Genomic DNA, 27,491 nt, shown 5'->3' with positions numbered 1-27,491 from the left:
CATAACATAACAATAACTCAGTACAAATACAAGAGAATCTGAATATTTTGTATCATTTTAAAGTTTCACTTCATCATTCAGAAAATTTTAATAATATGTAATTATTTATTGTATATAATAAATATATAAATTTTTAAACAATTATTCATTGAAATTAATGTTAAATACACCATAACTAATAGTGATATACATAAGATTAAAAATTATCCTTAGAACTAGTTGCTGACAAATTGATTTCTGCTTAGAATTGTTTTTCATATGCAATGATTCATCAATGAATTCTAATCTAACATGTCTGTTAGTTCAATGAGAGGAACACTCAAAATAATCTTAACAGCTAAACAACTTGTTAAGTTTTTATACTTGAAAATAATTTGTTTAATTGAATGTAAACCATGGCTTAATGGATATCATTATCAACAATTTGATTAAAATTACTTACATTGTCTAAACTCTAAAGCAACAAAATATGATTAAGTATGAAGGAAATATATATAAATTATTAACAACTAAAATATACAAAAAAAATAATGTATTTTAAATGAGTTATAATAAACAATAAAACATAGTATATAAACTAACTTAGAATAGAATAATTATTCTATGCATAATTGAGGTAAAAAAAATAAATTGACAATAAAAATTAATATTAGTCAAACTTAATTAATATAATAGCATGGATTAGAACACTATCTAGGTTTATCTTTCTATAGTTAATCAAATGTTTATTAATACAGGCATTGAGGCAAACAAAATTGTTGAAGTATAAACTATGTTTTACATCCATGTTAGGACATTTGTCTTAATTTAAAAGTAACAACGAGGGTTAAAAAAGTTAATCAAATAGAACTAGAAGAGATGGTTTATTTTATTAACATTTTGGTTTTATACTATATAATAGTATCCATAATAATATTTTTAATACAACACAATATGTTTAACTACACATTGGTTAAATACAAATATATAGAAAAAAAAGGAATGTAATCCTTTTTCAATAGAATAACATATTTATATAGTTTTATTCATAAATTTTTAATATTATTGTTGCTGTTGATAACTACATATCTATAATATTCATTAACATGTATATATATATTTCAATATGTAACCACACAAAAAAGAAGACAACAGTACATATAATAAGAATATAAATTTAAGACAAGCATTTTAATCAGGGAAACCACTTAACAAGAAACCATAAATATAAATGGTATTACTATTAGTAAATTGGATCTCAATAAGAGGTATTCTTCACTTCAATTGAAATATCAATATATTTATTATTAACACACATTGCATAAAAAAATATTAAATTTATACCAGTCTCATTCTTAAATCAGATACAACAGTTCAAATGTAGATGTTATTATTATTATATTTTTTTTTTTTTTGGAACAAGTAGTTTTATTCTTATATTTAATGTAACATTTTACTATATTATAATAGTGATCAATCTAAATTTGAGTTATACTACAAACATTTACAATTTTTAAATATACTTTTCTTTTTCTTTCTATAGTATTTAAATATTATATTTTATTTTGAATTAAATAGTAAAAAAAAACTACATTTGGCACAACATATAAAATACATGCAATAGTTAAGACAGAAAAATAAATGTATGTTGTGTAGTGAGTAAAAAAACGATATGTAAGAGAAGAAATAACTGGTTCATATTGTTAGTTAAATAAATGAATATAATATTGGAACAATTAAAATGTGGATATGATACTATAGACGGTAATTAATAATTATCGATTGTAAAAAATTGAGACCATAAGTTGTTGAAGAATTATTATGGATTTCAGACCTTATATGGCCTCCACTAATATAATTTAGTTTCTCAGAATTGTATCAGTCAAATTTCCTTTAAATAAAAATAAAAAATAATAAACATAGAACATTAGAAGTATTCTGACGTATTCTTCTTAGAAAATAGTAAAAGCAACAATCTAACTATTTATATCACTAAGATTATAAGAATTTACATGGTTAGTTAAAATAAAATAATATAGTATTATTAATACTAAAAATATAGAAAAATAAATTAATATTATTTTAAATTCTCTTGATAACTAATACTTTATGTATGAAAGTATGTATATTGTATTCTCAAGTCATAAACCAAATTACCTAAATTATTTTACATAGTTCAATATTAATTAAAAATACGTTCATAATATTATAAAACTAAGTATAACACGAGGTATAATATTATTCTAGAATGTTTTTTTAGCAATATTTCATAAAGCAAACAAAAACATTTTACGAATATAATAACTAAAACCTACTGACTGAGTTGCAAATACTGAATACTTTAGGTAGTATGTGTATACTTAATTTTCTACACTTTCAAAGGACTTCAAAACAAATTCTTTGAATACATTATATGCTTTGTCTAAGGACTCGTTTATAATAATACAATCAAAGTTTCCAGGCGTTTCTCCTAAAAAAATATATGATGAACATGATATGTTAAGTATGCAGTTGTTTATCAGTTTTAATTAATATACTAACCGTAGTTGATTTCCTGTTGAGCGACATTCAGTCTGGCTCGTAGATTATCTTCAGACTCTGAATTCCGCCTGCGCAATCGTACTTCGAGTTCACCAATACTGGGAGGTTTGACAAATACACAGACCGGTTTCAGGGAAGTCACATTTTTTATTTGAATGACTCCTTGCATGTCAATATCAAGAACACAAATCTTGCCAGACTTTTGAACATTTTGTACTGCTTTGAGGCTGACATCATTAGACACATTAAAAATAAAATAAATAATATGGACAATGGAGTTGCACTGAAAAACTCGGATAGAAGCCAACATTACCTGGTACCATACATATTGTTAGAGAAGATGGCGTGTTCTAAGAAGTCTCCTCGTTCGATAGCTGCTTGCATCTCGTTTTTGGTAGTGAAGTGGTAGTGTTGGCCATCCACTTCAAAACGCCTCGGCGATCGTGTGGTATGCGACACCGAAAAGCCAAACTTGTCAGGATATTCGTCAAACAGCTTGCGAAGGAGCGTCGACTTGCCGGAGCCCGACGGACCGCAGACCACCAACAGCCGAGAGTTCTGTCGCACCATTTTTGTCGTGACACCTATTATAGTACAATATGATCACACGGAAAAGGTTGAAGGAAACTGTGCGAAGTGGTTTCTGCAAACACAATTGACAACTAATAAGGCTTTGAACAGTCGGATAAGGTAGGAACGCGCGGGAATATTTTTGTTGATAAATGATAATCGATATTATTTCGGATGCTTTTCACTCGTGTGTACTATATTAGCCACTTTTATATATATATATATTTATATATAGCTGTATCTCCTACGAAAGCGAATTAAAATAGAACAAAAACTAAGTTGACGTAAATCACGCGGTTGTACGAAATTACACAAACGAAATTATATAGTAATAATATTATGTAAACATTCCACACAGACGTGTGCTATCTGCAGCGATACCAAATTACCAAACACCGACAACAAAATATAGAACACAAACAACCACGGAACACGGTTGAATTTTGTTACGATTTCGCGGTAATAAACAAAAACAGTGATGCGATTGAGAGACGAGAAGAATTCGCGCAATAATTACTATATAATTGATGGGACAAGATTGGTACGAATCAGGTGTACCGCATAGAGTAATACTCTATCATGGTGTACCGTCACACGTCTACGGGAAGTATGGATTTTGGGAACGAGCAACGAGTGAAAAACGTCACGCGAAGAGCGGCGCCGGTAAATAACGTACACCGACCAATAGGTACACGTTGTTTCGGAGTACACATATTAAGGTAACGGTATACCTATTACCTCCACACCGTGCGACCATAGATAAGTAAAAGTATGTGACAATATTGTGATTGAACAGTGAGCAGTGACGGCGCTGGTTGGATGTTCGACGCCAGACGCCTTCTATCAGTCGCATCTAAATCCTCACCTCTTATAATCGCGAGCGGGGTCCGCCAAAACATAATGTTATTATTATTTTTATTATCGCAGAAACGGTCTGTCGTCTACAATTATTAGTAAACACTGTAGGCGCCAGCCTGCTGCTGCGGTGTAGTCGTTTGTTTTTGTGCTTGGTACTTTGGTCGAGTAATCGTCAGTGAATTCGTCACTCGAGCGTCGCGATTAGAATGAAAAAAAGCAAACTTAAAACGTTACCTGTCCTGTGCGCCTGTGCAGTAAGTTGGCACTTGGCAGACGGAATTCGACGGGTCGGCGTGACGATAACGTGGAGTAAGTTGTGACTTGTGAGTTCGACCGTTTGACGGGGACGGACGAGCCGCGAAATCGGATACGATACGCTTCCCTACGACCATCCGAGCACGGGCCACGGACATTCACGTTCGGCGCCACTGCGCATTGCGCACAGCTGCTACCGTTTTCCATTATCATTTATCACTTAATCAAATAATATCAGTGCCCATGCCTTATCGGTTACGTACTCACGTGTGTACCGCGTCTCGTCTCGACTTCCGAGGCCCGAGCAGAGCTGCTGCTGCACACCGTTTGCTTCTGGCTTCGGTGACACTGCAGTCGTGCGCGCCGATGAGTTGGGTCGTTGGGATAGTCTTACGCCACCCGTACGCTGAGCACACATAAATATTAAATAACGATTCTCGTTTATGACTAAACTTTAGACCGTGTGCACATCAATATTTTTGCGCCATGACGTCGTCGTCGTCGTCGTCGTCCGAACAAGAGCTTCACGGCGTTCCACTGGTTCAGAAATTCAACGCGAAGGTGAGTAGTAGACAGTAGTGGTCTGGCAATCGGACGTGTGCCGTCCAGTACGTGCGTATTTATATAAATAATTCAGTGGCGTAGCTCGAGTACTTCCCGATACTATAGTAAAGATTAAAAATGATATACAATTATAAATTTTAAGGCATCCTCCCTAGCAAAATCCTGACATCCTAACAATGCTTCTAATTATAATATATTAATATCTATATGCAGCTAAAGTTATATTTTATTACATCTACACCGCTTGTTAATAATTGATTTGGTACTTTCCTAGTGACTAAGACCTAGTTTCGCGTTTTAGTTGAACAAGAATTCGGCTATTATTACGACTGATAAAATATCTTAAATTCTCATAAATATAACTAGTGATAAAGCCGTAACAATTATCTCTGGGTTAGGTTAGGTAATTCTTTCACAATACCTTTATCATTAATACCAAATATTTTATGTACCATTGTGGCAAAAGGAAGTAACCTATCCAACGTAGAAAATAATGAGAAACGAAATGTTAAGAACTAGATACTATACCTATGGTATTATGATTATTATAGATACAACTTTTATGGATATCTGTTTTCAAATCTGAATTTTGAGAACATTTCATAAACTAGTTTTTTAATTCGTGAACCTAGGTTTCAACGGCACCACTAAAAGACTTCGTCGTTTTTTTTAAATCTTTAGAAAACAACGATGGGAAAATTTAGGTATATTACTGTATTAAATAACATGATTGTGATGTTTCACAGAACAAGGTACTTATAATCTTCCAAAACTCTTCCAAATATATATACATTGGCTATCCACGAATGAACTGCTGAATCTTTGATAAAATGAAAACGGTATGACAATTTACGAATAGTGGCGTAGCCAGAGTGGGTATTGGTGAGCTGCAGCCCTCCTCTACAAAATTTTAAGAAAATAAAAAATTATGTCTATGACCTACAAAAGTAACTACGAAATAACGAAAAAAAATACTTACCTAATACTTACCTGAGTCTTCACTTTTTGGATTTTTTTTGGCGTAAACGTGCAATTTCAATTTTATAACAATGGGTGGTAATTAGCAGGAAATGATACACATTAACATAAAAAAAATTGATAGTGTAAAAATTATTTTAAAAGTTATAGTCGTTATAAATTTTTGGTTGTATTGCAATTGGTACGTATTTGCGTGGCGTATACCAACAACAGTTGGTCGTTTTCCATGGCTGTGGCTGCAAAGTCCCCCCCCCCCAAGTAGAAATAGTCTACCTAAAGGAAGAAAATAATTGGAAAGTCTAACCTGATCTGAAATAAACATAATACACAAACCCTTATCACTAACACAGATCAGTTCAGAGCCAGGCACGTAGTATTGTAGTAAGAAAATATTCATTAGGAGGGTCAATGTTAGGTGGGCCCCCTTCTTCCCGACATTGTATATTATAAAATGGTAGTTATCAGCATATCATTACTACTGATATATAAGTATATATAACCTAATGAGTAATGATACCATATTTTATCATTTTGCCAGTAACTATAAGTATAATAATAAAAAAAAAATTTAAATACATAAATAAAAATAATGCTTTTAATAATTATTATGATAATAAAATCCAAATATTTAATACATATAAACACAATTTTTAAATGAAATACAATAAATATAATATAAGTACTAATATAAAAGTATTTTTCTATTTTTATGTTTTGTGGAAAATCTATTGAAAATTTGAAAACAATTAAAAGCCATTATATAATAATGGGCCCCCCTGAATACTTTGGCTGGGCTGGCCTAAGGCCAGACACATATTAGGGTGGGCCAGGCACATCCTGGCCCTCCCTTGGCTACGTGCCTGTTCAGAGCAGTTTTTTTGTGCACTGTTTGCACAGCGCAAAATATGTACATTACTATAACTTAGTATATTTTACTGTACAGCCTAATAATATTTGAATCACTTCTAAAACAATAGTTACCGTAAAACGCTTTTTATTATGTCATTTGAATCATAAAAATAAGTGTAACCTAACCATTGTATGAGGCTAGTAAAGAAATTTTAGCCACAATAATTAATATAAATCAAGTTTTTATTCTTAGAAATACTCGTAGATATTTTTTAAGATTATTATTCATTTTGTTTTTACTAAATTATTTTAATACATTGTGTGAAAACATTTTCTTAATACAATTATGAACACTTTGGAACCTGAATTTCTGATAATTGCACTAATCATTTTACAATTCTTAATAATTGTTTTTTATTGTACCTATATCTAATAATTGATATTTTTATATTTTTATATTATTCTATAATAATTATGTATATCTTTATATTTTATTGAAATTAATATATTATCTAACTGCATAAATAAGTTTGCATTTGAAATAAATTCTTTGTATTATTCCACTTTTAATATTAACATTGTTATGTAGCCATCTCAGTATCTCACAAATAAAAGTCATTAGAAATATGAACTTGTTTACAAAGGTTCATTTTGAGCAATAATAATTATGTTTTTATATCTTATAAACAAAGTTCAATAATTAAATAATATTAGTAGGTACATAATAATATTTCTATGAATAAATAATATTAGTTGGCATAAATATTCAAATATCCATATAGATATAAATATAATTTTAGTGTTTGAAATGATTAATGAAAATAAAATCATACCACTAAATTTATCAATTATTTGTTTAGGCATTAGAATTTAATACTTCATTAGAGCAAAAGTGGATAAATTTCAAAAAAGAATATGAAGAGTTGTATACATGCTTGGAAGAGTTTCCTAAACAGTTATCTGTTCCAATATTGATGCCAATTGGACCAAAAGTGTTTGTACGTGCACAATTATGTAATACTAATGAAGTGTTCATTAGATATAATGATGTTTTCACTAAACAGAGTGCTTATGAAGCTAAAGCTGTTTGTGAAAGACAAATTAAAAGTATGTATTATTTATCTTCTTCTTTTCTAAAGGCTTAGCCTTGTCATTGTTAAAAAAATAGATCTCCACTCCTCTCTCTGTAATGCCAGAGTCTTCATATGTGAATACCCGTTACATCCAGCCATTCTAATCATATCTCCTATGAATGTTTTCCTTGGTCTTCCTCTTCCTTTGCGTCCATTGATTCTTCTGATTGAAGTCCTCTAAGTTTTCCTTTTCTTGATCTAATGATGGATAGTAAAACTCTCTTCTCCTCTACTATTTGGAGAATTTCTTTGTTGCTCTTCGTCTCAGTCCAACTACTACGAAGTAATCTTCTTCAGATCCACATTTCCATTGGTTTGGTTTTTTTTTTTATCTTGTGCTATTTATAGAATCAAAAAACATTTTTATTCAAGTTGATAATGTTATTAGGGTGTGATAATATGATTGAAGATTTGAGAAAAGAAAAAAAATTGTTCACGGATAATATTTGTGCTAGACAAGATGTTGTTAATGTTTCAGAAAATTTAGTAGAAATAAATGAACCATACAATGAAGCAGAAGAGGCAGCTTGGAGAGGTAAGTATTGTAAAATAAATAATTGTACTAACAAGATTGTTATGTAATGGAATTAAATATATATATATATTTATACATTAGAGATACATAGGCAGAAAGTAAAAGAATATAAGAAACGTTTAGCAGATGAAAAAGAGGAATTAGAACGTCAACAACGTCAAAAAATATTAAATGAATTTAAATCAGTAGGGTTTGATGATAAACTTAGTGGATTAAATAGACCGACACTTTTTACAGCATCTAAAGTACACTATACAATTATGAATGGGTTTGTCTTGATTAATTTTTTTTATTAATAATATTATTAACAATTTTTATATTTTTGAATATTTTGTTAATACTTTTTATAGAGAAGACAATGATGGCAGTTGTTCTAATGTGGATGATGATGATGATGATGATGATGACGACGAAGATGACGATTATGATGATGAGGATGATGATGAGGAGGAGGAGGAAGAGGAGGATGATGATGACGATGATGAAGAAGAGGATAGTAAAATAGAAATTGTTTTCAGCAATGATATACCTGAAACTACTGGAGCTATAAAAAAGAAGAATAAAAAGCAAGTGTCATTTAATAATGATGTTCAAATAAAAGAATTTGTACCAAGGCCAGGAGAACATTTCATTCGTCGAAGGGAAGAAACAGAATCTATAAGGCCTGAAGTGAGTACCTATAATAGTTTACATTATCTTAAATATTAACACATATTCAAAATGCCCCAATAGTTATACAATGAAAAATAAGAAAATATACTTTATTGTGTGGTCAGTTAAGTTTTTACATAGTTATTTAGAGAACACTTAATCTGCGCGTGTTATATTGTGTAGTCATTTGAAATATTAAATTAAATTAGTAAATCATTTAATTTAAAGGTAGGAAATAAGAATGTTATATTGGCTTTTTTTATTGATTATTTTGTCAGTTTAACAATGTAAAATATTAAAATTTGAAAATGCTCATAAATTTATTTTGAAATTTAAACACCAATAAAAGTCTACTTTGTCCAGTGAGAGAACATGTCGATTTTGCGCATCTCTTGTTATCCAAATCGATTCACCTAATCTTCTATGACAAATTATAAGTGTAACATTTAAACAATTTGTTGTGATTTCCATTTTTTCAGTATTGCAAGTTGCTACTCTACCATCATCTATGTATATATAAAATTAGAAACTAAACTACTTGATGAATATTAAAATTCCTATATTTTGTACATTTTAGATACTTGTTACGGAAATTGATGACATTGTAGAAAGAGTATCTGATACATGTCTGCAAAATGAAAGTGATGATAAAGAAGAAAATTCAAGACCCATTAGTAGGTTTAAATCTAACCGAAATAAGTAGGATCCATAAACATTAAATAGTGTATGTAAATATATATATATTTTTTTTTATTTGGTTAATTTAAGCAGCTAATAAAGCTATTGTATACATAATTATATATTTGTATATAAATGATAAATATTTAAATTATACTACTAGAAATTATAAACTGATTAAAAACCACTATTTTATAATAAATCATAATCATTAAAATCTATGGTTTTTTTTTTTAATATATGAAATAATTTATACATATTTATGATTTTCAGTTCAAAATGTTATATATATATGTAATATAAAGCAAGAATTTTATTGTTTCAAGGAAAATATTTTCCATAAGATATAGTAATTATGATTAAGTTTGTGAAAATAAAATAATGTGCAAAATTAACAAGGCATGAAAAGAAATGGTAAACATAGTAAAACTTTTAACTTAAAACTAATTATAGTTTCAACATAAAGAGTACTTATGTATAATGAAGTGTAATATTATGAAATATGACTTGTATTAAGTCAACAATGTTAATATTTAACTTAAAAATAATTTACAATCAGATTTAAATTATATTTTTTACAAACTGCATTATTTAATTAATTATAATTAATACCCGTTCAAAATACAGTTTCCTTCACAACCAACCATTACTTATATGTACGACAAACAATTATATTGTATCTTCTATAATATATTATAGTAACCATCATAAAAAAATACTTTGATAAATATATTTTAATTATTACACGATAAATATGAAGGACGGTAACACTAGTGCATACCTAAAAAAACTAAATTATTTTTAAGTTAAATTATATGAACATTATTTGCATTCATTTACTGACATTTTATTAAATACAATTTTGTTTTGTAAAAAAAAAATATATATATAAGTGAGTAACTTATAAACACTTTTTTATAAAACATTTTGACAAAAATAATAAACAGATGGGTTAATTTTTAATATCCCATAGGTAAGTATAGGAATTGCTTACAATACACCAAATTACGCACAGGTTAAATAAATTTTAAGTAAAAATGTTGTATTAAATATAATATATTCTAATAATTATTGTTATTACAATTTCACTTTGTTTTTTTTTATCGATTTGCGTCACATACACTGTAAACAAGGCTATTATTATTAGTGATTAAATTAATGTGTTAACATAATTTTGTACTTTACAACCTAATACTGTAGATTAACAATTATGGTAACACAGGGATATATTATTAGTAAACATACTATGCTCTTACCACAAACTGTTGAGCAAATGTGTAAAGTGACAATAGTGACTGATAATACATAAGATTGTAAGCACCAACTAAAATGTGTTCCTATACGTCATTAAACCACACTATTAGTACATAATTAAACATTTAAAAAACAATGAAGTATCAACTTGAACTATGTTAATAGTAATATAATTAAGTGATAAAAAAAATTATAACGTGTAAATTAACTTAAAATATGAACAGTAAAACCTATATTGGTTTTGACTAGTATATTTCAGACCACATAATATTTTAGCTATACAATGATATGACAAAGTTTCGGGAACTTCTGTTTCTAATAAGTAACTAGAGTACATTGAATTCTGTTTTATTACATTTATTTTCTCATAGTTATTATGTGACTTTAATTTAACTAGTTTGATCATTATGGTTAAATGGATAATGAGTATTCATAATTAAGCTTATTAGCATACTTAAGCCCTTTTTAAAATAATTAAGAAAGAAAGGAATATTATAATTTATACTTTTAGTTAAGATATTGAATTGATTGAATTCATAACTAGCATCTTTACAAAGTTATGCTCGAGAATATATAATACATAATTACATTGAAAGCTTTTAGTTTTAATGATTTAGGCATAGAAATAACTTAAATTTTGAAAAGCACCACAGCTTTTTATTTGTTAGCTGTGTAAAGCGCATAATTATCTATTTTAAGTGGACGGCCAATAAAAAAACGACTTATGCTTAAATATTATAAATAAACATATTTAAAATGAGAATAGATAGAAAGTAAAAATACACACTTTTAATGAAAATTAAATAAATCTCTAAAAAATCATTGATTTGGTAGAATAATATAAACTGAATGATAATCCCAAGAATTTTATTTTTAATAAATAATAACAAGTATGTGTGAATTAAAAAAAGGTAAAAATCAGAAAACACATCAATATTAAAAAAAAACCTAATAGAAGATATATTTTCAGCAATACAAAAATATATGAAGTATTTTTGGAGAATTTCTTATAATTTATAAATTGGTCGTAATTCAATACCATACACAAGACTACAATACATACTGTAAACATTATATATTAAGACTTATGGAAAGTAGTTTATAGTTGTATGTTTCTGGTTTAAATATTTGTTTCATATAGGTATATATGCTAGTGATTATGATTTGGGGTTGATGGATCGTAAGCAAAATGAAGGAGACGGTGATGGTGAATATACTACAGTGGGCGGCGGTGGAATTCTTTGACGCAGAGGCAATGTATTTGGAGGACTTGTCATATCATCTTTAACTTGGCGGTAATGTAGGCCGCCTAAACCATCACAGCGACTCAGCAAAGCCAGCAACAACGTTTCCAGTGCGCACAAATAACCCAATACCTGGTTAGAGGTGTAAAGATACACAAAATGGTTTTAAAAAAGTTTCAATAGTCTGATTGAAAATACTTACTGCAGCAACGAGCAATTGATGACGTGTAGTACGTGGTACCCATGTATAAAACTCATGAAATGAATATACTTGATGAAGGACTAGCGAGGAGCTTGTGAGACACAATATGGTCATCATGACGTAGAACAGTACATTCTAGTGTGGTAAATTAAACAAACGTTCAGTTGAAGTCATAAACACAGTGATGTAAATTGTAATAGTAGGTACTCAGCTAACATGCTTACCAATTTTCCCCAGTTGAACGGAAATAAGTATACGGTGTGTGTGACGTCCAAAAAAAGAATAGCTCCAGTCACTAGAAAATTGAACAATGTGACAAACAGTATGAACCGTATGCGATTAAGCATTGGCAACATGAACAACGCCAACCTGGAAGTGCCGGCAAAGCACAGGCATAACATGCACAAGACACAGGTGACCTGGAAAAAGACAATATGTTACAATAATAATTAGACTTTTCAGTATATGTATAACACGTAACTCTTATTTTCAAACGGAACAATAATAATTTGTGTAAATTGAAGGAAGGAATAATAATCAAATACTAGGGTTCGGAAGTTAAAGGAGTTGCATGTTATTCTGTATGCTCTCAATTTATAGCAGATACATACCAACCCAAAAATCCGAGCTTTACAATTTTGAGTTTGAAAATTGAAAATTAAAAATGCATATTTTGCGTATTTCGTTATAATTTTAGTGAATTAAGTTAATATATTCGTCGATTTTGATTGATCTTCGCATATATTATATTTTCTAAAAAATTAATTGATTTTAAATTATTTATTTCATATTTCAAAAATAATGAAAATATATTTGTTTAACTATTTTTTCAGTTCACTAAAAACTCAAATGCCAACCGATTACGCGCCATATTTTAGTTTTAATATAATTTTTTTAAATATAGGTTTTTAGATTTTTTTCGTGTTTATTATATAAGTGTATATAAATAAGTAATAACTTTTAGTAAATAAATAAATTTTTTTTTTTTGCATATTTCACAATGTGAAATTCGCATGTTTTCATGCATATTTTATAATTTATTCGTTTATATTATGCCTTTTTTAATAACTTCCGAATCATAGTAATGACGTACCTATAGTATAATAAATATATACAATTTAATCGTTTTAATTTTGTAAACTATTAAATTTGTACTTATCGGAATTTTCGTCTTACTGAAAAAAATGTGCTCGGTAATTTAGTGAAAGAAAAACGAGTCTGGAATTTTTGACATATACGGATGATTATGTGTAACTGACACGTGACGGTACAAGGAAACAATTGCTCACCAACAGTAGTACTCGGATGACGCCCGACGGTGTCTTCATTGGCCTCTTGTCGTAGTGCAACACCACCCCGTTGTATCTGGCCCTAGACGCCTCTTGGTGTTTGTAGTTGGCGTGCGAATCCCACGATCCCGGTGTGCCCGCCATGCTGTTGGTGACTTCCAGCCACGAGCCTCCCGTCTGGCTGCCGTTGATCTCAAACTCTTGTTCGTCGTCGATAGGAGCGATGTTGCCCTTCGGTTCCAAGTCGTGGATCTCTTCGAGCAGCACCGATATTTCGTCGCTAACGTACAGGTCTGACACGGAACTCAATTGGGCTGGGCCCCGCTGCATCACTGTTCTGCAGGCACCTGGTACACCACCTGTTATACATCACACCGCCCATCGTCCAGTATGATAAGATTCTCGTCATAATAATATTATTACAATTTTTTACTATAATAATATACTCGTGTTTCAAAGTTTCGGCAAGACGATACAAATCAAAGTGAAACATTCTTCCAACACAGAAAACGCGGTCATGCGAGGAAAAAAAAGCTAAATAAAAAAAATCGAAAACAATAACAATAGGTAACAATAAAAATAAAGAATCTTAAATACATGTATGATAAACAGCCAGACCACACTCGTCCTGTTAATATAGTTATAATACATTGTGTACGTATACCTACCATGCTCACAAAACATAAATATTATATTATTTTTACAATATAATAGGTGTGATGCTTACGGCGAAATGGAGAATGCTCAAAGTTGTACAATATTATGTCTTATTACAAAGATGGTCTGTTCCGTGGCAGAGATAGTATACATTTAAACATCGTCCCCAGAGACGACCAAGCGTGCGGTGTAATACATAATTTTATTAAAATATGTTTTATTGAAGTTTAATAGGTAAGTTGTACACGTGACGGCTACAGCCTTTTGCCGATGTCGGTCAAATGAGCCGAACACAAGCATGGCGACGGCTGTGTCATTTACGCGGAAAGGGTCGCACATGACGATGCACGCATAAACTGACTAATGGAAAACTGTACATCGTTCAAAAGCATTTCGTATGTAGAGTAATAACGAAGGGGGTTGTTAGTTCAATGACCGAACCTTTTGAATTATAAATTTCTCTGGGGAGAATGCGAATATAGATAAAAAACACGCGACTGACAAAGAGAGATGTCTATATATATATATAAAACACGACCATGGCAGCAAAAGCATTTTTAATGGAACGGTATAGTTGTTTTCGACCGATCTGTTTGATCGCATTAATTCTATTAATATACATTAAAGTTATTCAATCTACTACACAACACTCAATAATTGTTTCAAACGGTATTTTAATCAAAGTCTAAAGTTGAAACATTTTCATTTAAAAAATAATATTTGTATTTAAAAAATTAAAACACTACCTTGAATTGTTTAACCACAGTTTTTATTCCGAACGTATTATTTCTTGTACCTACAAACTGATTCCTCACATATGCACTAATTGTCACTTGTATAAAGTATAATAAATTCATAGCCGAGTTTAAGATTAGTCAACTTCTACCTAACAAGTACCATGTTAATATTAAAGTCAACATAAAATATAATGTTTCAACATTTAATATGAAGCTGTCGAGGTAATATATTTTACTTAGTAGTTTCGAAAATACCAATCGTCACAATAATTTTTTTAGAAGCATATTTATTTTTACTACCTACCTAGAGGATAGGTTGTCAATTGAGTTAATTGTTTTATTAACGTATACGAAATGGAAAGTATTGATTGTATCGACAAAAAAATTACGATAGTGTAGTATTAAAAGTATTGACTTTATTTTTAAACCAATAAAAATAATTCGCATATTAAATATTTAAATAAAACAAAGCATGTGATAACAACAAAATAAAATAAATAATGTAGATATAGGTACAATGTAAATTTGAAATACACGTAACATAAAATAAGTAGGTATAAATAGTGCTTATTTTAAATCAAATAACAATATTATAAGGACCTATGCATACAATAAACATGGGTTATTAATCATTATTATTTTATACAATAATAATACAACGGTGTTTCTTATATATATACCTACCTACTTAGGTATTAACCAACTATAAAATTAATAAAATCCCAATCAGAGTTATACGACTAAAAGACATTTTAATAATAATAGATAATAACCTAACTAACACAAAAATAACGGCAGAATATAATATTTCGGTGATCGGAATCGTCGGATAATTATAACTTAGGTAAGTAAATGACTTTTTTGTTTTAATTACTCACTGGTTTATATAAAAAAAAAAAAAAAAAAAACACGAGTCGGCCAAAACGATGATATTATGAAACTACACCGGAAATCGTTTAGCAGTGATGTAATCGCTGGTGAGTTATGTAGGTCGCCGGCAGTCTTACAGTTTGACTTTGCGTATGTCGTCTTCTCGGAAGTCAACCCGGAGTCTGAGTAACTGGCGTATGCAGTCGGGCGTCAGCTTCCACGAGAACCGCATGCCGCTGTCCGGGTTGGAGAACTCGTTGAGGTCGGACGTCCGTTCAAGGTTGAGCACGGTGATGATCTGCAACAGCCGGGCGAACTTCTCGCGTACCGGCCACGCGCTGGCCCCGCTGAAGTAGTTGATGAGCGTCCGGACCACCTTGTCTAGCGCCATGCCGCCCAGCCGGTTGAATTCGGTCTTCATCACGGCCCGTTCTAGTTGCGCGGCCGTCTCCGCGGAAACGGCCACCACCAGCATGTCATAGTTGTTGGGAGTCAGCCGGGCGCGGAACTCGGCTAGCGTGCCGTCGATGTTCTGTACCAGTGCCACCACGAAAGGGTTGTCGGCCACCGTCTGCGTGAATTCCGGTTCGTCGAGTGTAAAATTCTGTTCGTAAAACGGTTCCATCCACGCCAGAACCTTCGGCTCGACTAGCGAACTCTGCAGCTGCTTAAACCCGGACCGGTTGGCGGCAACCAGTGAGGAGTTCACCCGGCTGAAGTCGTGAAGGCAGCTGTCGAGCTTCTCCGCGTGACAGCTACGCAGCCTGGCCGGCACCTCGTCCCGGAACGCTTGCGACAGGGACTTGGAATACTCGACCGCCACCTCGGTGCTGTTCAGTGCGGCTAGGAACGTCCGCCGTACCTTGTCCAGGTCCGGCGTGAACCGGTTGAAGTAACCGGACCCCGGATAACCGGCGCTCAAAACCTGCATAAAAACCGCACACATATCCGTTTCCAGAGCGTTTACTGCGTTGTTGATGACCGCGCACAGCACGTCCAGACTGCCGGACCGCAGCGAGCGCATTACGCACTTCCGCACGATGAAAAACACGTCATCCACCATGCTGGACGTGAGCGCGGCGTCCCCGCCGTCTCCCTCGATCGTGTCCATCAACACCGCCTTCCTGATGCTCTCCTCCATGTAGTACCTCTCTAGCTCCAGGTATTTACCCATCATTTCCTGTATGCAACAACACAACCGGCTGTTGTCTAGTATCATTTTTGCTGTCCGCGTTTTCGGTTCAGCGCCGTCCGCGTTCACCGTCCGCTTGCACACAAACTGTGCGTAGAGATCGTACCGCGCCAGGATCATCACGATCTCCTCCACCAGCAGATCTATGTCCTTGGAGTCGGGTCTTGCCGCCCCGTTTGCGTCCGGTTCTTCCCACATGGTCTTCAGGAGTTCTTTGATCTTGCGCGTCTTGAGGAACGTCCGCAGCATGATGTCACCGAACGTGTCACAGTGACTTTGCAAATGGGATAAGAACTTCAACACATACTCGGGTCCGTAATGGGTCTCGATCAATGGCTGTTGAACCTCGATTGTTTTGGCTACTTCTTCAAAAATAAACGTCAACCCGTCAGCAAATTTTACACTAGCACGATTGCTCGATAATGGTATTTCTATGACGTTTTTTAAATTTTTTTCTGCCGATACTTTTAATAACCGTCCTAAGTAATCGACAAACTTTTCCAAACCCAATTCGTGCATTCCGAGTAATGGGAATATTTTGAAATACCTTTCTATTGAATTCGAGTCTTGGACCAAAGACGCGTGCTCAAATCTTTTAGACACTGTGTCTTGAAGGAGCTCTGAAGCTTCCTGCAAGTTTTTAAGAGCACTTGTAATCATTGAACAATCTTGAGCCATATCATCTGCAGTGCGTTGCAATTTTGTTTGGTCGATTGACAGATAGCGATGTATATGTCCAGCGGCTTGTTCTAATTCGTCATTTTTCATTGCAATCTGAACACCTTCGCTACAAAGTTGCAGGTCTAATAAGTCTTGAACGCGTTTTTGGCATTCTGATACACGTCCGCGTATTTTGTCTAATTGTCGAACTTTAGAGGATATGTCTTCGGCGAGTCTAGAAGAATCGTGAATTCTAGTTTGAATTTGTGATAAGTTTTCTTTAATTGACGTTAAAGTACTAAATTTTTTAGTGACAGAGTCAACTTCCTTTATAACAGTAGGCCATTGATTGGAAAACGTTGACAGACGTTTCCTTGACGCAATTTCATCTCTGTCCAGCAACTCCAGAGCATTGTTTATTTCATCCAGTGTAATATAGTCTTCGTTACTTGACATCATAACCTTTAACAAAATTATAATGTGGAAAAAACTTAACTATAATACTAATTAACTAAGTATACAATTATACTTTCCATTTTATCACCTAATTAGTTTTTTTTTAAGACTACAAAATAATAAACCTAATTTTTTATCATCTTAGATTCTGAGTTTATGTGTAGGTAATTTTATCACAGAATTTGTTCTGTGATTTTATAACCAAATTAAAGAAAATGATAAAATTTAGTACATATTTTTGGTATACCTATACTCTTTGAATAAAACATTAAAATGGTTTATTATTATTTATTAGTTGTATTGAATCAATTATTTTCAAGTCACTTATTCAATGAACATACAATGGTAAAAGAAACCGCGATTTTGAATAAGAATTACAAATATTCAACAAGTTTAATAAAAATAATAACAATAAATTTCAGTATAAAATGAGAACATACTTCAAAAAAATTATATTATAATATCTAATTAAGAACTAACTGGCTGTAGATTTTCACTAATTAAATAAAAACAAACTTTTTAAATATTGTTTAACAAAGTAAAAAATAACTATCTACCTACTTATTAAATAAATATATATACAAACAAATAAATAAATAAATAAGGAGAGCTTAAATATAATATATGATAACATGTTTATTGGCATATTAATTATTAGGTAATATTAACTAAGTAGGTTTACATTATAAATTTAGTAGATTAAAATTTATTTACTATAATATATAGATACCCTTGTCAGGTGGTGGGTTTAATAAGTATTTGGTTAAATAGTGGTAATTAATAAAAAAATGTATTAAAATACATGGATTAAATATAAATAATTATTGTTGAACAGTTATTGCTAATTGCTTTAACTGTTTTAAAACTGTTTCTAATAATTTCTTTTTATCCCTTTCACTTTTCTTTAATACTGAAAATACACTTTTTTTATCAGCTTCTTTTAATTTTTCTAAAACAATAATGGCTGTAGTTGGTTTAACATGAGAATATTTTGATGTTTCTTGACCATAATCATGAAAGTAGGTTGACCAATCCCAGCTCAGGAGTAAGTCCAAAAGTTGTCTCAATGGTGCAAAATGTTGTGAAAAATCTGGCTCATCTGTCTTCCCAACAGGCTCTGATGCAGCAAATAGTTCGCATTGTATAACATCAAGATTCAATTGATTTAAGGCACCCATAGATAATTGTTTAATATCATCACTAAGTAACAAATTTAATATTGATTTTGATATGTGTTCAAATGCTACTTGACACACATGAACAGACACTTCTTCAGTGAGATTTCTTAATGCATTAAAAACAACTCTTAGAAAGTTTATTAAATCAGTAACAAATGAGGAAGCTTGACCAGTCGGTTCTACTAACATCCAATCATAGTCTTCTAAATCTAAAAATTCATTTAATTTTAATTTCATTTTGTCATACATATGATGTTCAGCATCATTTCTGGCCACACCTAATGTTATGCCTGCATCATCACCAACAGTGCCACCAGTAGATCCAGTAGCTTCCGATACAAATTGTTGAATTGATTTTGATGATTTTTCCAAATATCCTGTGTCAACAATAATCTGTATTACTTGTAAAAGACCAAGTCGTGGTTGATGAAATGCAGATGATAAACATCCACTAAAAGTTCGAGATAGTAACAATTTGGTAGATTTCTGAACCATTTCATCTACTTCGCCTTCACTGAAATTTAGATCATTAGAAAACTTTAGACAAGCAAATATAAACTGTTTTACTTGGTCGTAAACACTAGGAACCATTGAAGAAAATGGAAATTTCCTAGGAAATGCTGAGGATTCTAATTGATCATCTTGATATGGAAAAGTTCGCACAACATTATCATATTGTTCTTGATTGTCAACCTCGAGATGACAAAAAGTTTCTCTATACAAAATATCCCTAAACACTTGAACCCATTTTTGCATAAGTATTTCGTTGTAATGTTCTTGTATTTCGTGTAACAATTCCATATAGTTTTTAACAGGATATCCGTAACTTCTTAGTGTTATGCAAAATACCATAATTAAATCTTTAATTCTTAAAAGTAAATTTGCATCTGTACAGTAGGCGGTATTTGTTCTCATTATGCTTACTACTTTATCAGAAGCCATTTTCCACAAGTCTTCTAAATAAGCTCTTGTCAATAATCCATTACCAGTGTTTAATACATGATCTTCTACAACAAAAAATCCTACAATACATTGTAAATAATAACAATAACTTGCAATAGATTCGTGCATATTGTTAGGAGGGTGTAGAGTTAAAAGTGCTTGTTCTCTTCTTTGTTGTCTATAATAAGCGTCAAAAGTATCTCGAGAAGACAATACAGTACAAATATGAAGACAACGGTATACAGGTGAAAAATCAATAAGATCTTGTGCACTTAATGAATCTTCATCATCAGAGTTATCTTCTGGTGAATCTTTTTTCTTCTTTAATTTAGTTAAGCCAAAATCAAAGTTTTGTTGTTCAACACTATGTTTCATAGCAGCTTCACCAACTTTAGAAGAAAATTTTCTTATAGTTTCTAAAAAACAATTTAAATCTGACATGGACGATTCTTTGATATTTTCTCTAAGTTTAGGAATTTTTTCAATAATTTGTCTAAAAAATTTATAATGAGATACTTGAGGCAAATACAATTGTTCAAGTTGTTCTAACGTTTTCAGTGCAGGATAATAACGTTTGTCAGCCATTTGCTTTTGTAATTTACTGTATGAAGAGAGTGCAGGCAAACATAAAGACAAGCTATTAATAGCCATTTGAATATTATTCTCCACCTGTCTGGCTTTAACCAATTCTTCACCTGCATTGGTGACTTCAGAAACAATGGTTTGTACATTTGAATTAAGCTGAACAACTTGTTTTTTTAATTTTGATGCTTGGTTTTCTACTTGCTGCAATTCTCTGATGGAATCTATGAAACCTTGGTAATAGAAATTGCACATACGTTCGATTTCTTTGTCATACTGCTTGATGCGGTTGTCCAAAGTGTCAATGAATTTGCGGCTGTCATCATCTTGGTCGTATATGGCTCGGAAAGTCGGGCCCCAGTAATCATCGATGCCCTCAATCTCTTGTAGCAAATGCTCTTGGTTCTGCATGTTTTCTACACAACAAGCTAGCACAAAAACAAAAACATAACTGGTTTCTTTTTGTAACTTACAAAAACCCTATTCCTATTAATTATTAATAAGACATATGCGCTCTAACTGTTATGAGGAACCTAATCTCGGTACTCAACACAGTCAACCCTAAATTGGTCATTGGGTACCCCAAAAATTTAAACTCTAACACAATACTACTACAAAAAAAATAAATAAATAAATAAAGCTAGCTGATATAGGAATAAACCATAGATCAAGATACTGTATAGACTTCAGGCGGTGGAGTAATCAAACCAAAAATTAATTGTTGCTAACTATAAAAAAAAACACGAATACTACCTATAAGCTACACGTTTGGTACACTTTTATATTATATTATTGTTATTACTGAATTTTGTTACTTACATTTATAAAGATACGTGGAACGAACGAGACATCAATCTCAATGGCTGGTGAACGATTCGGCGAGCAAACTGTACGATTAATATTTCTGGTAAGAAAGTGTTGAACGACACAGGAAAATTGTTATAAATTATGATATGACAAAGCTTGGACGTTCGGCGGCAGACTACAATGTACAAATCAACGACCTGAATTTAATATTAAATAATAAAAATAATATCTAAGTGGAAAGACAGCAGAGGATAGAGCTTTCAGAATTCAGAGCTTTGCGTCTCGCCTCTCGCGATCTGCTGCAGCAGAGGTGCAGAATGCAGATTAAAAAACTAGATGGAAAAAAAAATCGAATGTAAACACCAATAAGCCGTCCGTGGAGGACGCTGCGGTGGTCTACGCAGTGTGACCAACCTTCGGTGGCGGGTTATTCGAACGAGAATATTATATAATAAACATTAAATTATATTATTAGTGTGACAACAAAATCACATATTTTATTTTTAATAGAATAAACACAACAACTATTATGTTGCTTTGCAACTATTAAATAACATTTTTGAATTTTTCTTTTATCTTAGACTTTTGAATACAATTATATACGTACACCATAAAAATAATAATTATACGCGACGAAATAAATATCAAAATTATAACAAATATCTAACTAAAGACGAAATAACGTATTGTATTATGGCCGATGAAAATCCAGTAAGGTCCTTTTGAAATCTATACTATTATAACCGGGGGATGGGAGCGTTTTGTGAACAATTATTCCTATTCGTCTTATCGACGTTAATTATTATTAAATTAGGTTTATTATCATTATCCATTTCAGCTTGCAACTAGCAACTATATAGCAGCTAACTATTAACTATTCTAATCATCATATTCATTATCATTATGTAGGTTGTCGAAGAATTATGATATAATATAAATATACCTATTTTAGAAGTGATATATTATTTGCATGACGTATACAGTTACGGTATTACACAGTGTCGGAATGACAGAATTAAACACTATAACATCTGACCTATTCAAAATATGTTTCTTTAAATATATGAAATTGCCAGATATTCCTAATATACGACTTGTATATTATGCATATATAAATTTTTAGTTTTTACTCTTACGCAGAAAAACCAAAACGAAGACATGTGGTCGAACGGCGCTCAAGACGGTGTTAAATGGAAGGATTTAATGTCCACGCTCATACTGGAACGATTGGAAGCGTCGTTCAACAATAATTGGAAAGATGCATTATCACAAACGACGGCGCCAATGACGCAAAATACAAAAACCTATTGTGATGATGGACGTCCGCAGTGCACCATCATCGGGAGAGAATCGTCTAGGATTGAATATTTTGATTCAGCGTGCAACCATGATGACGACAATACCGGTCACCTGCATATGACTACCAACCGTGACTCATTCGTATAAAACATTTATATTTATATCTAAAATCTAATTAATATTGTGTTATTAATACGAATAGTTGCATAAATCATTTTCCCCTGCAAAAACCGTATGATTTAGCATCCGTACGATGCAAAACGTTGTGATGCAACGCCCTCGTGCGCACCCCTATACAGTGCATAACGAGTGACTCGCCAAATCATATTCATTGCTCACCCCTATTTTGTCATTCAGTAAAAATGTTCTAAACATGAAAGTAATAAATACTTTTTGTATGTTAATATTGTTAATATGTATCTAAATTCGAACGAGTAATTTCTGAATTATTGCGAACTGTATATTATATTATCTACTCAGGATAGTATTCTTTAATATTATTTTAAGCAAACCTAAAATATCTACAATAAAATAGATATAGGTAATATTTAGTTTATATTATTAATTATACGCAGACAATTTTTATGAATTTTAAAATGTTAGATTCATTTGGTCAATGTTAATTAAGTACCATAATGCTCAAATAATCATAACCCCGATAGCAATACCTTCCAAGTCTAAAATTCCAATCCTATAGCAAGTGGGCTGTTCTCATCACCTAATAAATTAACGCATTCATTTAAATTTCGGTTTAGATGTATTAAATTTAAGACTAAAGTTTTCAAAATATAATCTGCTTAACAATTTTCAGATATAAAATTGTCTTATTTGAAAAAAAAATTGGTATTGCCACAGAACTAATTAGATCAGATAAAAAGTGTTTAAAAGTATTCGAACTTTATTAGTTTTAAAATCACTTTGCATGTATTTATATGCCTATAAGACGCGAATATCTGGCCCTGAGATACTGCGCACGATAGAAATTGTTTTTTCCGCAATGCGCAGCTGTTAAACCATCATACACTTAGATATTACAGATACACATATTATATTATATGTGTGATATGGGGTGTGTCCTGTAAAGATTTTTTTACAAAATATGTAAGTACTTTGAAAAATGACTAATCTTCGCTATATATTGCTAATATAATGGTTAGTACATAATAAATAATCCACTATCAGCCTGACTACAGCTTCTATAAATTGTAGTAACTTACAATATTTGTTGTTTGTTTATTATGTAATAATAAATTAATAATTAAAAAATATTATAAATTAATTGCTCACATTATTATTACATTTTTAAAATGAAGCCGAAAATGTTAATACTTTAAGTTATAACAGGACATCACAACACTAAAAACAAGTTTTATTAGATTTAAAGTATGTAATGTAACTATGAAATATGTTGTGGGCCTCAAATTTTAACAATAATTATCCAAATTAATGTAGGTATGACTTTATAAAGCCGAAATCTGAACGGCTGTTTATATTTTACGTGCATAAGTGTCTTAGATTAATATAACGATTTCAGTTACTAGGTAAAGAAAGTAGTTTTTAGATCCTGCTCGACCAAAAATACACAGACACTTTATTGTATATACCTACTATATATATATGATGTTCCTATATATAAGGTGTAACTATTTAACAAATTACGGTTACAAATATTACTATATAGTATATTTGTCAAATAGTACTGTTACCAGTGGCGTGCCCAGGAATTTGGTATGGGGGGGGGGGGGTATCATAAATAAAAATGTACTATTTTCTGTTATCTTTATTATTATACAAAAAAAAAAAATTTAGAGATCCAAAATTCAGTCATATTTGAAGACTAAAAAAAAACCCATTCGCCATGCGGGGATATATATCCCCCATCATCCCCCCCTGCGCACGCCACTGACTGTCACACCCTGTATATATAGATTATATAGATATAATACAATGTATATTTTATATACACAATACGACGATATATCGCTACAGCTATATAGAATATAATATTATAATCTTAAATTCGTAATGCGTTGCGAATAACAATAAATGTATAGTTTAAGACGTATATATACCTGTACATACTGCTTTACTGTACTTAGGCGTGCAAGTCACTGATGTGCTATTGCTCTGCCGACGGATTTTTCGATGGAAACAACAAATGTTGCAGCTGCAGTATGAAAACTAAATATTCTCACTGTTTTCTGTATGTATAAAAATAAAAATAAAATATTAATCAATAGAACACATCGTAGTTAAATTTTAGTTATATTTGTGAATATAATTATTTAAAATATTTTTCATTATGGTTTTTTTATCTATAGTGAATGTACCATAGAATACCTAAATTATTATTTTCAAACTAATTGAATTTTGTTGTATTTAGTTATTATTTATATATAATATGTATTATAAGTTAGTATAATAGATCATTATCCTAACCATAATTTTTAGTACTGACAATTCGTGTAATACAGAAACTATCTCAGAGAAAATAAAAAAAAATGAAATTGAAAACATAAAACAACAAATAGAGATTTATAGAAAACGATTAGAATGCATGATGAAAATTAATTGTCAACTACAATCTGAACTTAAAAAAGCTGTATGTTTTTACTTAAAATACGAATTTGTACATTTAATTGTATCATATTTTATTATCTCACACAATTGACTTATATAAATACCTATCTATTGCAGATTCGAAAAAAATTATTATTGGAAGAATATATTACTGTAAGTTAATCTAACCTGACCTAACCTATCCTGAAATATAAAACTAATTACAAATTTTTATGTTTTTGTATGAATAGTGGCCATATGCTGTAAAGAATGGGAAGGTTGAGTTTCCTGGCAAAAATGACTTGGTAAATGTTTATTCAAATTTATGAATAGAAAATATTGTTTATTATAATGTATTATATTGTTATCAAGACTCGAGTTTGAGTATCAAACTTATAATAATATGCTCGTAATAGTGTATTACATATTTACATTTTATATTACTTTTTTACATTATATTCAGGACCAACGGTTCAATTGTTTGTTCAAAGAGTTGGAAAAAGTACAAAATGACCTGAAACCAATTCAAAACGACAATTTGATTGTCAGTAAATTGGAAAAAATACTACAAATACCATTACCGGGTTATTCAAACACTTGTAATAAATATATGAATAAACAATAGATCCTTTGTGTGAAATCTGAACGCAATTTTGCTCGATACAAAATATATAGAAAAATATAGAATATATAGAATATATAGAATATATAAATTAAAATGTATACCTACATATTATTATAATTTATATTGCACTACACTATACTATACAGTACTACACATATTAAGCATTGATTTAATTGATTTCGTATAGGATGTCTAGCTAATTTCAAAATACAATTAAGTTGGGTTTCCCACTCTCTATACTTCCTACTGAAAAAGAAATTCAGTTTTTTACAAATTTACAATGCATTAAAAAAAAAAATACAATTTTTATATTAGTAATTATTTATTTTTGATCCTAATATAAAAGAACATTACAAAATCAAGTCTTTTAGGACTTAATACGCGACAATTTATCCCGATAAATGGACATCATTGGTATTTGGTAGTCCATTATACCTTCGTTTATACAATAATAGTATAATACTATAATACAATCAAAAATTCAGTTGTGCGGTTGGGTTAGTCCAGACCCTATGGACCATACATAAATATGCCACTTGTATATAACCGTGGCTCTTACTTACTGCAGTGGTATATTACTAATTATCTTCAAGATACAAGGAGAAGAAGAGTATAGGTACGTAATAGACCTATACGGGATGATATCGTTGAATATAGGTACTTACTGTGAATTGTGATTTTAAAATTTTAAATACAATATCAAACAATTATTTAAAATAAAATGGTGATTGTAAATACACATAATCATATTATATTATATTTTATGTAGTTAATAGATAAACACAGATAAATCAGGGAATTAAATGATACTTTGTACGATTACGTATAATTTTACTGTAGTAGTGTTTACCATTACATTTGCCTTTAAGGGCTTTAGGCCATAAATATAGTGATTGAGAAATTCGTTGTTTTTTATTCAGGTAATCGTAATCACCTATTAATATTGCGATCTTAAATCCCCCTCCCCCCAAAATGTATGCCCTAAAACTATGTCTAAGTATTAGTATTAAAATCTTGTATAAAATAGTATTTTTCCTTTTATGGTTTTTTAGAAAACATTTAGAGATTTAGAGAAAATATAAATTCGGACTTAATATTTAAGAAATATAGTGGTTGAGGGTAGCGTTTGGTTTTGCGAATGTGTCGTATAATATCAATAAAAAATAATAATAATTGTTGAATTTCATGGTGAATGTAGAGTGAAGAAGTGATTCAAAGAGCGGTCGTGCGTAAAGTACGGTTTATATTCTCTTAAAACACCTAAAATATGATGCTAATATCTTCTAAAAAATCGGATAATAGTCACCTTTATTCTCTGAAAAATTAGAAAATATGAAAAAATAATAT

The 27,491-nt window shown here is 31.0% G+C and overlaps 6 protein-coding genes across 14 annotated transcripts; 2 read left to right on the top strand and 4 right to left on the bottom strand.

Annotated features, from left to right (window-relative positions):
* Positions 1 to 515: 515 nt before the first annotated feature.
* On the bottom strand, positions 516 to 4,621 carry LOC107168589 (uncharacterized). 5 transcript variants are annotated; one of them, XM_089220663.1, is made up of 4 exons: positions 4,471 to 4,621; positions 2,834 to 3,104; positions 2,521 to 2,747; positions 516 to 2,449 (listed from the first exon to the last, which is right to left on the bottom strand). In XM_089220663.1, the coding sequence occupies exons 1-4, from the start codon at positions 4,619 to 4,621 to the stop codon at positions 2,340 to 2,342; spliced, it is 759 nt and encodes a 252-aa protein (XP_089076789.1). In that variant the 3' UTR covers positions 516 to 2,339. The 5 variants fall into 5 exon arrangements, with proteins under 5 accessions (XP_089076789.1, XP_015373543.1, XP_015373541.1 ...); XM_015518057.2 differs by having other exon boundaries at positions 2,834 to 3,163; positions 4,471 to 4,602; XM_015518055.2 differs by lacking the exon at positions 4,471 to 4,621 and adding an exon at positions 4,183 to 4,324 and having other exon boundaries at positions 2,834 to 3,163.
* On the top strand, positions 4,541 to 10,674 carry uri (unconventional prefoldin RPB5 interactor). Its single transcript, XM_015518053.2, has 7 exons — positions 4,541 to 4,764; positions 7,455 to 7,701; positions 8,116 to 8,262; positions 8,344 to 8,530; positions 8,613 to 8,931; positions 9,491 to 9,637; positions 9,865 to 10,674. The coding sequence occupies exons 1-6, from the start codon at positions 4,690 to 4,692 to the stop codon at positions 9,614 to 9,616; spliced, it is 1,101 nt and encodes a 366-aa protein (XP_015373539.1). The 5' UTR covers positions 4,541 to 4,689; the 3' UTR covers positions 9,617 to 9,637; positions 9,865 to 10,674.
* A 1,021-nt stretch (positions 10,675 to 11,695) lies between these two features.
* LOC107168586 (uncharacterized) lies at positions 11,696 to 21,885 on the bottom strand. Of its 5 annotated transcripts, XM_089220662.1 has the most exons (6): positions 21,674 to 21,813; positions 14,004 to 14,114; positions 13,581 to 13,939; positions 12,516 to 12,710; positions 12,292 to 12,426; positions 11,696 to 12,221 (listed from the first exon to the last, which is right to left on the bottom strand). In XM_089220662.1, the coding sequence occupies exons 2-6, from the start codon at positions 14,071 to 14,073 to the stop codon at positions 12,003 to 12,005; spliced, it is 978 nt and encodes a 325-aa protein (XP_089076788.1). In that variant the 5' UTR covers positions 14,074 to 14,114; positions 21,674 to 21,813; the 3' UTR covers positions 11,696 to 12,002. The 5 variants fall into 5 exon arrangements, with proteins under 5 accessions (XP_089076788.1, XP_089076784.1, XP_015373536.1 ...); XM_089220658.1 differs by lacking the exon at positions 14,004 to 14,114 and having other exon boundaries at positions 21,674 to 21,885; XM_015518050.2 differs by lacking the exons at positions 14,004 to 14,114; positions 21,674 to 21,813 and adding an exon at positions 14,308 to 15,225.
* On the bottom strand, positions 15,864 to 21,812 carry Cog4 (conserved oligomeric Golgi complex subunit 4). The gene is made up of 2 exons (XM_015518049.2): positions 21,674 to 21,812; positions 15,864 to 18,158 (listed from the first exon to the last, which is right to left on the bottom strand). Exon 2 carries the CDS (start codon positions 18,153 to 18,155, stop codon positions 15,978 to 15,980), a length of 2,178 nt encoding a protein of 725 aa, XP_015373535.2. The 5' UTR covers positions 18,156 to 18,158; positions 21,674 to 21,812; the 3' UTR covers positions 15,864 to 15,977.
* On the bottom strand, positions 18,160 to 21,815 carry Sec15 (exocyst complex component Sec15). The gene is made up of 2 exons (XM_015518048.2): positions 21,674 to 21,815; positions 18,160 to 21,282 (listed from the first exon to the last, which is right to left on the bottom strand). Exon 2 carries the CDS (start codon positions 21,263 to 21,265, stop codon positions 18,974 to 18,976), a length of 2,292 nt encoding a protein of 763 aa, XP_015373534.2. The 5' UTR covers positions 21,266 to 21,282; positions 21,674 to 21,815; the 3' UTR covers positions 18,160 to 18,973.
* A 743-nt stretch (positions 21,886 to 22,628) lies between the features above and the next one.
* Positions 22,629 to 26,144, top strand: LOC107168584 (uncharacterized). Its single transcript, XM_015518046.2, has 6 exons — positions 22,629 to 23,101; positions 25,060 to 25,163; positions 25,412 to 25,562; positions 25,658 to 25,693; positions 25,771 to 25,824; positions 25,983 to 26,144. Exons 1-6 carry the CDS (start codon positions 22,820 to 22,822, stop codon positions 26,142 to 26,144), a joined length of 789 nt encoding a protein of 262 aa, XP_015373532.2. The 5' UTR covers positions 22,629 to 22,819.
* The last annotated feature ends 1,347 nt before the right edge of the window (positions 26,145 to 27,491 follow it).

Source organism: Diuraphis noxia, unplaced genomic scaffold (assembly GCF_037042655.1).
Source record: "Diuraphis noxia isolate RWA-SAM2 unplaced genomic scaffold, SU_Dnox_SAM2 contig0002, whole genome shotgun sequence".
Taxonomy (NCBI): domain Eukaryota; kingdom Metazoa; phylum Arthropoda; class Insecta; order Hemiptera; family Aphididae; genus Diuraphis; species Diuraphis noxia.
The sequence above is the reverse complement of the archived record's forward strand: the minus strand, read 5'-3'. Positions and strand labels throughout refer to the sequence as shown.